The following is a 15704-nucleotide window of genomic DNA, read 5'->3' as shown; positions in this document are numbered from 1 at the left end:
ATTAATTTTCTGAAGGTTAGAGTCTGTTGTGAGAAATTCTAGCAAGTCTATAAGGATATATTTATACATCAAAGTGGGGTTAATCCGTTTCCTAGTCGGATTCCTTGTCACCGACTTCCTTTTTGTTTCCAAATTTCAAATGCGTGCTTTACCAGATATCCAAAATGTCACGCCTTTGGACCTTAATTTTTGTTTGCGTTGAAGTCGTGTTTTCTCTGAAAAGTCCACTTCTTCCACGCTTCTTGCACTGAGTTGAATATAGGTCAATCTAGGTTGTCCTTTTTATGCGTTCGTCTTGCTGCAGTGAATTTTATTTTTTTTAAATAAAAATTATCTTTTTATCTCTTATACATCTATAGTAATTGTTGTTTTTTGAAAGATGCCAACAATTATTTAATTAATTTTTTTTTTGTAAAGTATAACTTGCATCTCTTTATTGCCTTCAAATGCTAAATAGCCTCTTTGCCCAAACTTTAATGTCCGGTTAATTTGATTATTTTTTGGAAAAATTTCACTTTACCCATCTATGATTTGCATGAATATTATCCACATAATCTCCTATGGTTTTATGCAAGGAGGTTAGGCTGTTGTTCAATTTAGTGCTTAAGTAATGGCGATGCTAGTATTTCAACTAACGGTATTACAAAGGCTATTTTCCATCAAATTTTCATTTTACATGAAATCGCAAGGGGTAAAATGAATATTTTGAAATGTTAGAAAAGCCATGTAGCAATAGGTGAAACCACAATTGGGTTATGTGTAAGTTACTCTACATATATTTTTTTGTAAGGTATAGTTTACTTAATTTCAATTATATATGGCATAATAGAGTTTTATCATAATTATGCTACTTGCTTTACTTGGTATAATCAGCGTGGTTATGGCATGATTTATTATTTAAAGATTCTAGCTCAAGGGCATTATTGTCAAATTAGTTATCAAAATATTGTACATTGAGTCCATAAAGCTTTTTTTTTTTGCCATGTCATGGTTACTTCATACCTGGCTAATGGCCCTACCGGATAAGCTGGGTCTTGGGAAAATTGGCCTTAATTCTATGCAAATTTAATTAAATTCTTTTTTACCTTACTCCAATGTTGTACATTAAATTCAGTTTGACATCATAATAATTGTAATACGGGGTTCATGGCCTCATAAGTTCTGGTTCAACCCAGTTGAGAGCAAAATAATTATTTTATATTTCTTTTACACTACACTCATATTTCTTTATACCGTATCTAGATTCATTTATACCATGCCTCCATTTATTTACACTTCAAAGACAAATTGGTTTGAACTAGAACTTGTGAGGCTCCTAGTCCATGATAGGGTGTTGTAGTTCATATTGCTCACTTTCTATCTCTCAGTGTGGACAGTATTTGTTTAAAAGTCAACGATTATCACTTCAAATATGGATCACACAACTTAATTCTTTTCCTTTTTTAGGTTTAATTCCCCTTAATTTGGCTGCATTTTGTGTTTAATTTTTCCTTCAATTCAAGAATTATCACATTTGCCACATTTAGTTATAATTAAATTGAATTGTTATCATGAGTCAATACCATATGAATTTTTTGTCTCCTTCTGATAAAAATTATAAAATTGGCAGTTACAGTTCATTGAAATTAAAATGGTTATCATGACTCTTGGCTCTTTCTGCAACTTCACCGCTACACGGATCAAATGCCAAGATTTATACCGTTCCAACAGCTTATAAATTGAAGCGTATACCTTCAACTCAAAGTAATAGTAATACAAGCTTTGCAATCTCGCCATGGCCATCAAGCAGCAACACTTTCTCATCACGGCTCTACCATCCCAAAGCCACATCAACCCTGATCTTCAGCTAGCTAAAAACCTTGCCCGAACAGGTGCACAAGTCACTTTTGCAACCACAGAATATGGCTTCAGCCGCATTAAAAACCTTCCAGCCACTCATGGCCTCTCCTTTGCCTCCTTCTCTGATGGTCACGATGAGGAATCCAGAAAACAAAGGCGATTTTGTGGGCTTTTTATCTGATCTAAAGCTTTTCGGTTCTCGAGACCTCACCAATTTGATCCAAACTTCATCCAACGAGGGTCGACCGGTTACCTTCTTGATCTACACAGTTATGTTGCCTTGGGTGGCAGAAGTGGTGCATGAGATGCATATTCCTTCGGCTTTCTTAGCTATCCAGTGTGCCACCTCATTTGCCATCTATCACAGCTACTTCAATTGCCAAGATGGTATGTATGATAGAGTTCGTCAAGGTGATAAGAACCTTTCAATTGCCATAAAATTGGCTGATCTTTCCTTGTTTGAAAAGGGGGATTTGCCCTCCTTTCTCTTTCCAACCGATGTCTTTTTTGCTCCTCTGGCTCCAATTTTTCGTGAACATTTTTAAAGTCTTAGAGCAAGACTGTAAACCTTGTGTACTAGTCCATACTTTTAACGAGTTAGAAGAAGCATCAATCAAAGTTGTTGACAGTACGAATGTGATCCCAATTGGACCTTTGATTCCTTCTGCCTTTTCTGATGGCAATGATCCCACTGATAAATCTTTTGGTGGGAACTTATTTGACATTCCGGAAAAAGACTGTATCCAATGGTTGGACTCAAAGCCAGAAAAGTCTGTGGTTTATGTATCAATTGGAAGCTTTGTGGCGTTAAAGAAAGAGGAAAAGATAGAAATTTTGCACGGATTAAAAGAAGCCGGAAGACCATATTTGATGGTAATCAGATTTTTCGGATGACGAAGAGAAACAAGTAAAGGCAGTGATAGAAAACATATCAAGTGAAGAAGGAATAATAGTGCCATGGTGTTCACAGATGGAGGTACTTTGTCACAGCTCAATAGGGTGCTTTATCACGCACTGTGGGTGGAATTCAACATTGGAGAGCATTGTTGCTGGGGTGCCAATTGTGGGATGCCCACATTTATCTGATCAGACAACAAATGCAAAGCTGATTGAGGAAGTTTGGGGTATTGGGGTGAGAGCAAAAGCTAATGAAGAAGGGGTGGTGGAGAGAGAAGAGATCAGGAGGTGTTTGGATATTGTGATGGGAGGTGGAGAACAACGGGAAGAAATAAGAAGAAATGCCGCAGAGCGGAGAGACTTGGCTATGCAGGCTGTGAAGGAAAATGGAACTTCACACAACAATTTCAGAAATTTCTTGCAGAATTTGGAGTAAGGATGATGATATTAATTAGTTTGTTGTAGGAGGTCTGCCTCTGAGTCTCAGTTCCTGAAGTGATCATAGTTCAAGGTTTGGACCCTTCATCAAATTGTCAGTTATATTTATTGCTTATCCTTGGATATGTCTTACTGTATTATGTAAACAAATTGTATTAAAATGGTTCCAAGAATCAGTTATATATATATATATATATATATATATATATATATATATATATATATATATATATATAAAATATAAAAGTTGTGCATGAACGATGAAGAATTGGAAAGATTTATGTTATTCTTCATCCGATCCCTCCCCTCAAGCAGCTTCTTCACTCAGAAAAGTTGAAAATTTTCAAGGTACAAGATAAACACGTAAAATAGAGGAGCAGGTCCACAATAAAATTTAAATATTATCATCCACCTCCTAAATTGTTTAAATTTTTAAGGGCAAATTATACTTTATCCTCCTGTGGTTTAGTGATTTTTTACATAACCCCCTATGGTTTCAAAAGTTATACATAACATCTTCATAATTTGGATTAAAGTGTCAAAGTGATGGAATTTGCATTCTATAACAAAGTCAACTAAAAGTAAAAAATACTCATAAGTAAAGTTGAAAATTATTTATTAACCATAGAGGGATTATGTGTATATTTTGAAAATCATAAGGGAGTTATATGGTAAAGTTTTAAACCATAAGGGGGTTAACGAAGTGTATTCTTCAATATAACCCTTCTAATTCTGATCCAATGGTTATATTAAGTGGTTAAAAAAAAAAAAGAAGACCCTTGGTTCCAATTGCATTTACAACTAAAATGGCTGAAAAGACTGAAAGTATACATTTTTTTAATGTTCAACAGCTACTTTGAAACAAAATTTAGATTAGGGACCAAAACTTGACAATGGAAGTAATTTAAAGGTGTTCTATACACTTTATCCCTTGTTCTGTCGGCACTAATGACTAAATTTGACGGGAATCCTTAAACGTGACACTTTTTTATTGAGGGGCTTATTTGCGAGACTACATTATTGAGGGGAGTGCAAAGAAAATAGTTTAGTGGTCAATCGGATGGTTTCCTAAAAAAAAAAAAAGTTATAACAAAGACGACATGTTATATGCCCATTTGATTAAAAATTTACATGATAAATTAGTTTCTTGTCTAACCTATGAACGTTACGAGCTCGAACATGACTTTGAACCGTGTTTTTTTTTTTTTCAGAGGGACTTTGAACCACGTTCAAAATAGCAAGCACAGTTGGAAATTCAGAATCAATATTTAGACCCTGTATAGCTTTGAGCAACTGCTGGCCTTTGTACTCCCGGAATTTTACGTGCTCTACTAAAGCTGAACTGACCTTCATGATCATGAACAAAGATGAACCCACTTGTCACTATCATGAGCCCAGCAAACAGCCCTACGCCAGCAGCTCCCAAGTCCCTGAATATGGCCCCAGAAGAATCAATTATCAGCTGCCTTTCACATGGAGCAGTCCGAGAGGACTCTGCTGTCCTCAGGTTCGTCTCTACTTCCTGCACTGTATTAGCTTGTTTGAAGTTATTAAACTTACTGTTCATTGTCAACATCTGATAAATTGGATTGGCCGCACAAAGAATAGAATTAAAACTTTAAAAACAGGAATACAAATGGAAGCACAAAGTCAAACACCAGTAATATAAGGTTTGCTATCTCCGATGAGTCATTAACTAACACACTCAGAAGTTTAGAAAATTATTCATTAAGCATCCACAAGAACATGGAGCACCAGCACTTTCTCATCACTGCTCTACCATCTCAAGGCCACATCAATCCTACTCTTCAGCTAGCTAAAAACCTTGCACGAACAGGTGCCCAAGTCACCTTTGCCACCACGGTTTATGGATTTAGCCGCATTAGAAACCTTCCAGCCTCAGGTTGTCTCTCCTTTGCATCCTTCTCCGATGGATATGATGATGAAAAGTCTCAGAAAAACCGCGATTTCACGAGCTTTTCATCTGATACAAAGCGTTTCGGTTATAAAGACCTTACCAAGTTGATCCAAACTACATCCAAGGAAGGTCGTCCAGTTACCTTCTTAATCTACACAGTTATGCTGCCTTGGGTGGCAGAAGTGGCGCGCGAGATGCATATTCCGTCGGCTTTCTTAGCTATCCAAAGTGCCACCACATTTGCCATCTATTACAGGTACTTCAATAGCCATGATGGTTTTTATGATGGAGTTCGTGAAGTTGAGTGTTCTTCAATTTCCATCAAATTGCCTGATCTTCCCTTGTTCGAAAAGGAGGATTTGCCCACCTTTCTCTTACCTAATGATCAGTTCTTTGCTTTTACAGTTCCTTTTTTTCATGAACATATAAAGACCTTAGAGCAAGACTCTAAACCTTGTGTACTAGTCAATACTTTTAACGAGTTGGAAGAATCATCAATCAAAGCTGCTGATGGTATGAATCTGATCCCAATTGGACCTTTGATTCCTTCAGCTTTTTCTGATCGCAATGATTTAACTGATAAATCTGTCGGTGTCGACTTATTTGACACCCCTTCAAAAGGCTTTCTCCAATGGTTGGACTCAAAGCCAGAAAGGTCAGTGGTTTATGCATCATTCGGAAGCCTTGTGACATTAAAGAAAGAAGAAAAGATGGAGATTTTGCATGGATTAAAGGAAGCTGGAAGGTCTTATTTGCTCGTGTTACGAGCAGATAACGAACAGGAAGAAGAAGTAAAGGAAGTGGTAGAAAATATTTCAAGTGAAGAGGGGATGATAGTGCCATGGTGTTCACAAATGGAGGTACTCTGTCACAGATCAATAGGGTGTTTTCTCACACACTGTGGGTGGAATTCAACACTGGAGAGTATTGTTGCTGGGGTTCCAATTGTGGGATGTCCACATTTATCTGATCAGACAACAAATGCAAAGTTGATCGAGGAAGTTTGGGGTATTGGGGTGAGAGCAAAAGCTAATGAAGAAGGGGTGGTGGAAAGAGCAGAGATCAGGAGGTGCTTGGATACTGTGATGGGAGGTGGTGAAAAAGGGGAAGAAATAAGAAGAAATTCTGCTAAATGGAGATGTATGGCGATTGAGGCTGTGAAGGAAAATGGATCTTCACATAACAATTTCAGAAACTTCTTGCAGAAATTAGAGTAAGGAGACAAGGATATGATGATTTTGAGTCTGAGTTTATGAAGTGATCATCAATTGAACCTTTTGTCATTTGTCATGACTAACATGCCAATTGAATTTATTGCTCATCTTTCTGTTGTATTGGTCGCGTCTTACATGATCAAATTGAATTATGTTTCCAAGAATTATTTAAATCACTTACCAAGACCGATGAAAAAGGGAAAAGATTTAGGGTAAATTACATATAACCCCCATAGTGGTGGCCAGATAACCCCTTTAAGGTTTCAAAATAGTCATATAACTGTCCTATAATTTTATGTAAAGTCGAAAATAGATGAAATGCACAATTAATTACAGCAGTTCTACAAGGGATGCTCCAAAAGTGTGTGTGATAAGATCATAATATCTGCTTAACCCCATTATGGTTTGCATAAACATCCATTACACCCCTTTTTAGTTTTTGCATTTATCTACATAATTCCTATGTGATTTTATATAAGGTGATTAAGTCATCATTTGATTTAGCATTTAAATAAGAATATTACTTGTATTTCAACTAACGACACTATATAGGTTATTTTTCATTAAGTTTCCACTTTATATGAAATTATTGGGGGTTTAAAATGTTAGAGGAGTCATGTGATAATAAATGAAATCATAAGGGATTTATTTGTAATTTACCGGAAATTTATGTTGTTCCTAATCCAATCGCTCGAGCACCTTCTTCACACTTGGGATCCTCGGTGACATATATTCTATGTCAATCCAATGCCATCTCTAATATTGCGCCAAGTGTCCTATTATTATTTGCACTTTAATTTTTTAATAATTCAAATTAGTTTGGTTTAACACAAGTTTTCTCTTCCTCTAAAATCTTGAACCAAAATTAACAAACCGGTCTAATTCCATAACCAATACTTTCATCATTGATTGCCTTCGAACAAAATTGCACAGGAACTCTTTTTGACCTTGATTGCTTTGGAAGAGGCACAAAGAGAAAATTCCCGTCAAAGGCCGATTGTCGATTGCCATTACCAACGATGTCATCTCCACTGCCGATTGCCTCACCGTCAAAGGCGCCGAGGACGTCTCTTTTGCTTTGGCTGGAATAACCGATAGGCGTCTCTTTTGCTTTGTGATACATGTATGATTTCTGAAAAGAGAAACCCCTAAATGGCTAACTGGCATCTGCAAGGAGGTAAGAGGAGGAAGGGGAAAGACCAAGCATCCTTGGTCGATGGAGAAGTGTCAGTCTTCCTTCTGCTCCTTCTCCTTTGATTTACTATTTCTGGACTTTATGAAGCAGAAACATGAGCAGCAGGGAAATTGCAACAAGAACTGTGTCCTGTTGGTTCTTTGTCTTATAAAGTGACTGTTTCTGCCATGTCCTTTTCACGCCAAAATACTCCTCACTCACTAGCCTTTACATGTGAGCTGACAAAACCAAAACAGCCCTTTCATATAGAATCATAGATTACCCTAAGATGAATTCAATTTTCTTCACCATGATTCCATTGCACATTCATACACATACATTTTATATGAGATGGGAAAGATTACCACAGTTTTTAAGCTCAAAGACCTTAGTTATAGAAGCTTAGAACTTGAGTTCAATCTGCCTTACATGATGTATTCTAAAAGCAACAATCTTCAGGAAGGCCAAATGCACTTGCAAGTAGGACAGCAGACTTTATCTATGGTTTCCTAAAGTAATATAACATGTGCTCCCAAGAGGAACTTAGCTTGTGTCTTCTTTATATTCTGGGCAAAGAATGGTTTAGTACCAACACGGAATATAAGTTACAGTAGTATTAATCAAGACTTAGCCTCAACATTGCTTTATTTACATGGAGGGGAGCGACATGTGGTGCATACGGAGTGACTCAAAAAGTCTGGTAATATTTTTCTAGATTCCTGTTTCAGAGCAAAACATGAGGACTTTGGCTTTGGCAAGTCTTGTTGCTATGAAAAGAAATCCCAAACAACAGTTTAGGCTGCTAGTATGGGCTACATGGTTCCTGAACGTGCCATCACAGGCAAATCCGGTAAAGAAACTGATGATCCAGAGCATTGGAGTTGTATGTAGCATTGGAAAGAGCTTGGGGAAATGACAAAGGAACGAAAGTCAAGAAAACATGGTTGAACGGGTTTTGGCCCTTGTGGAATGGCAAATCTTGTTGCATCTGCTGCACCAGAAACTCCATTTAGAATTCAATGGGGAGGAAATGGAACACTTGATAGATGATTGTTGGCCTTTGATGTGTGCTCATAATATCCGGCCTTGAGTTATCAAATTGATTCTGTGCTTAAACTAAAACACAACATTCTACAATATCGGTGGCAGGGCTAGCGTTTAAGGCCTTCTCACGGAGGGCCTTGCCATCGTAGTGTGACAGCGATAATAATTTCCCATGACCAAATCCTTTTAGAAACAGTAGAATGATCGAACAGCATAAGCATTGCAGGAGGAGTTGGTCAGGCTAAGACCTTCCACGTTGATGAAGAAAAAGAGATGTTGGTTATGAAACTCTGTTACAGCGATAGCATTGGCCTTGATCACCAGTAGAAATAGAAGAACCTTTGCATAGATTTAGAAGTTAGCCATTCGTAGCTAGAAAATTATAGCTTGGAACAATACACAGGTTATCAAATTCAAGAAAGAACAATTATTTTGTTGAAAAGTCTTGGAGGACTACTTGAACACACGAAGTATATGACCTACTAAGATTGTTTCTCAGGTATATATATCTGCAGTTTAATCAGACAGAGCAACACCCAGACTTGACCAACCCATGGCTGTGGTCATTCTTCTGAAGATCTTTTTCTTCTTTCTTCTGAGATTTCGTGATGCATTTGCATTGTACTTCAACCTTTTTGTAATCATTCAATAACATACAAATCGCTTCATAAATACTACAGGAGATGTGCTTATATCTCAAACCAAGGCATCCAAGTCACTCCAGGACCACTTGGGATCCTCGGTGACATACACAGCAGCCTCTGCATTTCCATTATTCTGACACCAACTGCACCCAATAAACATTCCCAAACACACCATTACTACGATTAACACTTTATTAACTCCGCCAGCAGGTCCAGCATCCCCCATTATAACTAGCTACCTTCAACCCAATACGCCTAGAATAGTTCCAAGAAAAGAAACTATGGAACTGGAATCAAGAGGCACTCCTCCATTAATGCCTCCAATGTAAGCTCAAGCCAAAATTGCTTCTGCCTTTTTCCAGCCGGTGTACCAAAACAAGTTCTAGCAACAAAAAAAGGCAAAATGGAGGAGAACCCACAAAGCAAAAGAGACGCCTATCGGTTATTCCAGCCAAAGCAAAAGAGACGTCCTCGGCGCCTTTGACGGTGAGGCAATCGACAGTGGAGATGACATCGTTGGTAATGGCAATCGACAATCGGCCTTTGACGGGAATTTTCTCTTTGTGCCTCTTTCAAAGCAATCAAGGTCAAAAAGAGTTCCTGTGCAATTTTGTTTGAAGGCAATCAATGATGAAAGTATTGGTTATGGAATTAGATCGGTTCGTTAATTTTGGTTCAAGATTTTAGAGGACAGAGAAAACTTGTGTTAAACCAAACCAATTTGAATTATTAAAAAATTAAAGTGCAAATAATAATAGGACACTTGGCGCAATATTAGAGGTGGCATTGGATTGGCATAGAAAATATGTCACCGAGGATCCCAAGTGCCTTCTTCACATCAGAAAGGGTTAATTACATTTACCTCCCCTGAGATTTGACCAAATAACGAATTGATCCCTGAAATTTGACCAAATAACAAAAAGGTCCCTCAAATTGAAAGATGTATAACAGATACACCCCTCCCGTTAGTCTGTTGCCGTTGATTGTTAAAATTATGGGTTAATTACATTTACCTCCCCTGAGATTTGACCAAATAACGAATCGATCCCTAAGATTTGACCAAATAACAGATTCCTCTCCCATACTAATTTCTGTCACTTATATGTAACGGAAATAGCCAAAAGTCTGAATAACCCTCATTGATTTCCATCAAATTTTTTACCTATCGATTTTTGTGTTTTCAGAAAAAAAATTTTGGTTAACAGATAAAATTTTGAATCCAACAAATTATTAATTTATTTAACAGATAAAATCAAAGTAAATTCTAGTAGACCTTGTAACGCAAAATTTGCCATACACGTATTTTGTAATTTGGTGAAATAGTGTGACAAATTTTGGGTTACATGGGGTAATACCCATTATCCCATAAAATAACAGTGCTTTACGACTTTTTCCAATTATATGAACAAAGTATCCATTTTTTTAAAAAATAATTTATTTAAAAGATAAAGTAAAATTAAAATTTCCAGTGCATAAGAGGGTTGAAAACGTAGTACACATTTTTTCTTTCCATAATGTACCAGCTCCTTATACTTTTCCTATATTATATAAACGAAGTATCAGCTTTCTATTGGCATTTTACTCTATTTATTAGTAACCCATTGTAAAACCAAACCAGCAGAAGGCTTTTCTACACAAAACACTTTGTCATGGCCGATTCAGTAGTCAAAGGATATTTGAGAATCTGGTAATGGTCTCATTTTTGAAAATCATGCCCGTCTCATTTTTGTGGTGGATTGAGTGAACCTTTACATTGCTTCTATAAATTTTCTTTCATCGCTCAATTGTCGGTTATTATTGAAAGCATTTTTGATTTTTTAACGGTAAGTTTTCTCTAACTACAAGTTTTACAAAGAGGGTAAATATGACATTTTACTACTTCTATTTAAGTGTCTTTGACGGGATTACTTAAAAAGGAGGTACTTGTAATATTACCACACCACAGGGATTTAAAAGTAGTTTGGTCAAACCACAAGGTAGGTAGATGTAATTAACCCTTAAAAATTTCATGGAAATCAATAAGGTTTATTCAAACTTTTGGCTATTTCCGTTGCATATAAATGACAGAAGTTAGTGTGGGGGAGGAATCTGTTATTTGATCAAATTTCAGGGATCGATTCGTTATTTGGTCAAATCTCAGGGGAGGTAAATGTAATTAACCCTAACAATCAACGGCAACATACTAACGGGAGGGGTGTATCTGTTATATATCTTTCAATTTGAGGGACCTTTTTGTTATTTGGTCAAGTCTTAGGGATCGATTCGTTATTTGATCAAACCTCAGGGGAGGTAAATGTAATTAACCCCATCAGAAAAGTTGAAGTTTTTTATTTAACCAATTAGACAACAGGTGAGTGCAATAACAACTTAGGTAACAGCTGATTAGTAAAATTATAGGACTATTTTAAATTTGTACCCCTAACATTGTGCCTCACTCTCACCTTGCATCTTAAACTTTAATTTTTGAATATTGCACCCTAAGCTCACATATTCTTGCCATTAGAATCCCATTGCTAATATATCATAAGAAAAATTAGCGGAAGTTGTGCACAACATGCCGTTTTAACAATTCCACATTTGTAAAAGGACTTATTCCACTTTCCACCATAAACTTTAATTCCTTACGTATTGTACACTAAACTCATAAATATGTCCGATTCAAGTTCAATTGTTAACAACGTAAGTAAAACAAATGAAAAGAAATCTCCATAGTCCATTTCTCAGAGGTCTCAATATTGTTCACTCCTTGTGTTTGTCAGAAAAAAGCCAACTAAAAATGAACACCTAGTGGATCATAAAAGGCAAAAGCATATTCTTGTTCTTTTTTTGGCATTTTTTTTCTCACAAATTACAAATTAATCCAAGAAGTTGAACTTGATGGCTTATGCAACTTGACACGCACTGACTAGTTCTATCCAAATAATGCAAAGGATAGAAAATATGTTTTATTGATGCCACAGAAAATATGTTCGTCAATGAAGTCAGTCGAGTAGGAAAGAATTAGGCGAACTTGTCTTATTTTTTGTGAAGAGTAGGAAGATAGTATACTTTAGTGATTGGTTGGTTGGTATATAGTATACTTCTTAACGTTTGAAACGTAGTTGGCCCCTTTTATTTTATGTTACATGTTCCAATCATGAATTGTGGAAAATGTGGTTTATGGAGAAAAGCATCAACGCACAGGAACCGGATCAAGTGAACGAAGCTAGTCAAGATGCATACTTCCAAACACAACTCACAAATTGAAGCGTAAAAGTCATTAACACAAGTTTGAATATAAGCTTTGCAATCTCCTCATCAGTCAATAACCAATACGCGCAAAAGATTAGGAAATAATTGAGCATCCACCATGAACATCAAGCACCAGCACTTTCTCATCACTGCTCTACCAGCCCAAGGCCACATCAACCCTACTCTTCAGCTAGCAAAAAACTTGGCAAGAGCCGGTGCACAAGTCACCTTTGCCACCACGGTTTATGGCGTTAGGCGCATTAAAAACCCTCCAGCCTCTATTGGTCTCTCCTTTGCATCCTTTTCGGATGGCTATGATGATGCAGAATCCATGAAAAACCGCGATTTCGCGTGCTTTTTATCAGATGTTAAGTGTTTCGGTTCTAAAGACCTTACCAAGTTTATCCAAGCTTCATCAAACGAGGGCCGACCGGTGACCTTTGCAATCTACACTGTGTTGCTGCCTTGGGTGGCAGAAGTGGCCAGTGAAATGAATATTCATTCGGCGCTTTTGGCTATCCAGTGTGCCACTTCGTTTGCCATCTACCACAGGTACTTCAATAGCCATGATGGAATTTATGATGAAATTCGTGAAGTTGATTGCACTTCAATTTCCATAAAATTGCCTGATCTTTCCTTGTTCCAAAAGGAGGATTTGCCGACCTTTCTCTTACCGAATGATCCATTCTTTGCTTCTATAGTTCCATTTGTTCATGAAAATATTAAGATCTTAGAGCAAGACTCAAAAGCTTGTGTGCTTGTCAACACTTTTAACGAGTTAGAAGAAGCATCAATCAAAGCTGTTCATGGAATGAATTTGATCCCAATTGGACCTTTGATTCCATCGGCCTTTTGTGATGGCTACGATTCATCTGACAAATCTGTTGGTGGCAACTTATTTGACATCCCGGAAAATGACTGTCTTCAATGGTTGGACTCAAAGCCAGAAAGGTCAGTGGTTTATGCATCATTCGGAAGCCTTTTGAGTTTAAAGAAACAAGAAAAGATGGAGATTTTGCATGGATTAAAGGAAGCTGGAAGGTCTTATTTGCTCGTGTTACGAGCAGATAACGAACAGGAAGAAGACGTAAAGACAGTGGTAGAAAATATATCAAGTGAAGAGGGGATGATAGTGCCATGGTGTTCACAAATGGAGGTACTCTGTCACAGATCAATAGGGTGTTTTCTCACACATTGTGGGTGGAATTCAACACTGGAGAGTATTGTTGCTGGGGTTCCAATTGTGGGATGTCCACATTTATCTGATCAGACAACAAATGCAAAGTTGATCGAGGAAGTTTGGGGTATTGGGGTGAGAGCAAAAGCTAATGAAGAAGGGGTGGTGGAAAGAGCAGAGATCAGGAGGTGCTTGGATACTGTGATGGGAGGTGGTGAAAAAGGGGAAGAAATAAGAAGAAATTCTGCTAAATGGAGATGTGTGGCGATTGAGGCTGTGAAGGAAAATGGATCTTCACATAATAATTTCAGAAACTTCTTGCAGAATTTGGAGTGAGACTGATACTAATTTCTTGTAAAAGGGCTGTGTTTGAGTTTCAGTCCATCAAAATCATAGGTTTTTTGTAATCATGTATTGATGATTGAATAAATTACAATACCTATTTAATTGTTGAAAACTCCTTTAAAAAAAAAAAAAAAAGCTGCTTGGGACCGCATACAGCTTTAAATGTGAAAGATGGATTTCCTGCACTTGACTTTTTGAAAATTGCAATGGCCTCCCTTTGACTCAGTCTTTTCCGTGTTTCGAAGTGCTACGTAAGCACAGACGTTTTTTCGCCATTGTGGCTAAACAATGTAAACGTGCACTAATAGGGGTTACTAGGAGGGGATCACCGCGCGAATGCGCGGTGTGAAATTAATAGGTAGTATGCCCAGTGTCAAGCCCATTGCAATAGTTTTTTTTAAAACAAAATAGATAATCCATAATTAGGAGTAATGACTAAAATAAGTTACAAAACTATATTGGCCAAATATGTTGAGTCAAGGCCAAGTATATTAATAAAGAATACAGTTAAAAAAAAACTTCTATAAATTATTACAAGTTGTATGCATAATTGGATACTAAGTGTTTACTAACTATGGTTCAAGCTTGCATTTCTCAATCTCTTTACAATGCCGAATATCGTTCAAGAGTTTATTTGTCTTCCTCTTCCCAGAGCTTATTCGAATAATCTCCTTATGCCATGTTTTTATCCTGCACAAGAGGTAATGCAATTTTATGTTTAAGCCATATGAATTTTATGTATCATTAAGGATATAATCTAGACAGAGTAATAAATGAACTACTCTGATGGAACTAAAAGGAATATAATATTACAGTATAAATTGAGTTAGCATTCGCCCAGCAGGAAGCAAATAAAAACTACTTTCTCTGCTATAAAATATGCAATTTGCTGGTAGCTATGCTTGATATGCACATGCAATGGTGATAACGTTCTTTATAGCCATGGCCTTGTATGTGTCAAAATCAACTGTAAATTAAGCTCTTGTATGTTGAAACCAAAACTTTACACATTAGACAAAATTAAGAATAACACCATGTAAAAATAGGAACGAAATATGTTATAAGTTTTGAAGCCAAAAATATTGAAATTTGAGAAATAAAAATGAAAGAACTAACATTTCCATGGGAAACAAATACAAAAAAGAAATTATTGATTAAGTAAAAAGGCCAATCGATCTCACAATTATTGATCACTATACCAGGGAAAGATAAATGATAGCAAATAGTAAAATAGTTCATATCCACACTGTTTGTGGTTGGAAAACCATACCTTGCTTCTTGATAAGAATTCATGAGAAAAGTCTTGTAGTAGCCAACCAACTCAAGCAGTTCATCAAAATTTTCACTTTTCTTCCCAAAATTTCAAAAGCAAATTCAGTAAGTAGTATATGATTGATAGCAACAAGTGATTATTAAAAAAACAACGCGTGAAGGAAATGCAAAGAGATTTAGAAATTTGAGGGATGAAAGCAAATGATCCTAAGAGGGTTCAGCACATGCAGTCCTCAACCAAAAGATGTTGAATTTAGGCAAAGACTTGCTATTCATCAAGAATGACAGTAATACCTATACATTATTTGGAAACAAGCACAATCAAGTCATCCATGTGGTTTCCATCATTTAATAGAAAGGCAATGAGCGGACAGGATGACTTGGAATTCAAGAAAAAATGAAGTTAACAAGAATACCTAAAACAAGAAAAAATGTAAACCACTGACCAACTTGATATGAACTATTTAAACTATCAATGAAATAGCAAGTTGAAGTTCCCATGGATTACATC

The 15704-nt window shown here is 36.7% G+C and overlaps 2 protein-coding genes and 1 pseudogene across 3 annotated transcripts; all 3 read left to right on the top strand.

Moving 5' to 3' along the window:
* The first annotated feature begins 1644 nt into the window (after positions 1-1644).
* On the top strand, positions 1645-4658 carry LOC113737316 (crocetin glucosyltransferase, chloroplastic-like; annotated as a pseudogene).
* A 133-nt stretch (positions 4659-4791) lies between these two features.
* LOC113736930 (crocetin glucosyltransferase, chloroplastic-like) lies at positions 4792-6426 on the top strand. Of its 2 annotated transcripts, XM_072084690.1 has the most exons (2): positions 4792-5605; positions 5714-6426. In XM_072084690.1, the coding sequence occupies exons 1-2, from the start codon at positions 4921-4923 to the stop codon at positions 6307-6309; spliced, it is 1281 nt and encodes a 426-aa protein (XP_071940791.1). In that variant the 5' UTR covers positions 4792-4920; the 3' UTR covers positions 6310-6426. The 2 variants fall into 2 exon arrangements, with proteins under 2 accessions (XP_071940791.1, XP_027119953.1); XM_027264152.2 differs by having other exon boundaries at positions 4792-6426.
* A 5970-nt stretch (positions 6427-12396) lies between these two features.
* On the top strand, positions 12397-14033 carry LOC113737186 (UDP-glycosyltransferase 75C1-like). Its single transcript, XM_027264449.2, has one exon. The coding sequence runs from the start codon at positions 12518-12520 to the stop codon at positions 13910-13912; it is 1395 nt and encodes a 464-aa protein (XP_027120250.1). The 5' UTR covers positions 12397-12517; the 3' UTR covers positions 13913-14033.
* Positions 14034-15704: the final 1671 nt, after the last annotated feature.

The sequence above is a fragment of the Coffea arabica genome, chromosome 3e (genome assembly GCF_036785885.1).
Source record: "Coffea arabica cultivar ET-39 chromosome 3e, Coffea Arabica ET-39 HiFi, whole genome shotgun sequence".
Taxonomy (NCBI): Eukaryota; Viridiplantae; Streptophyta; class Magnoliopsida; order Gentianales; family Rubiaceae; genus Coffea; species Coffea arabica.
This window is presented reverse-complemented; position numbering and strand designations above follow the sequence as displayed.

Coding starts and splice junctions, on each gene's coding strand:
- LOC113736930 (XM_027264152.2), top strand. CDS start 4,921: ATGGAGCACCAGCACTTTCTCATCACTGCTCTACCATCTCAAGGCCAC.
- LOC113737186 (XM_027264449.2), top strand. CDS start 12,518: ATGAACATCAAGCACCAGCACTTTCTCATCACTGCTCTACCAGCCCAA.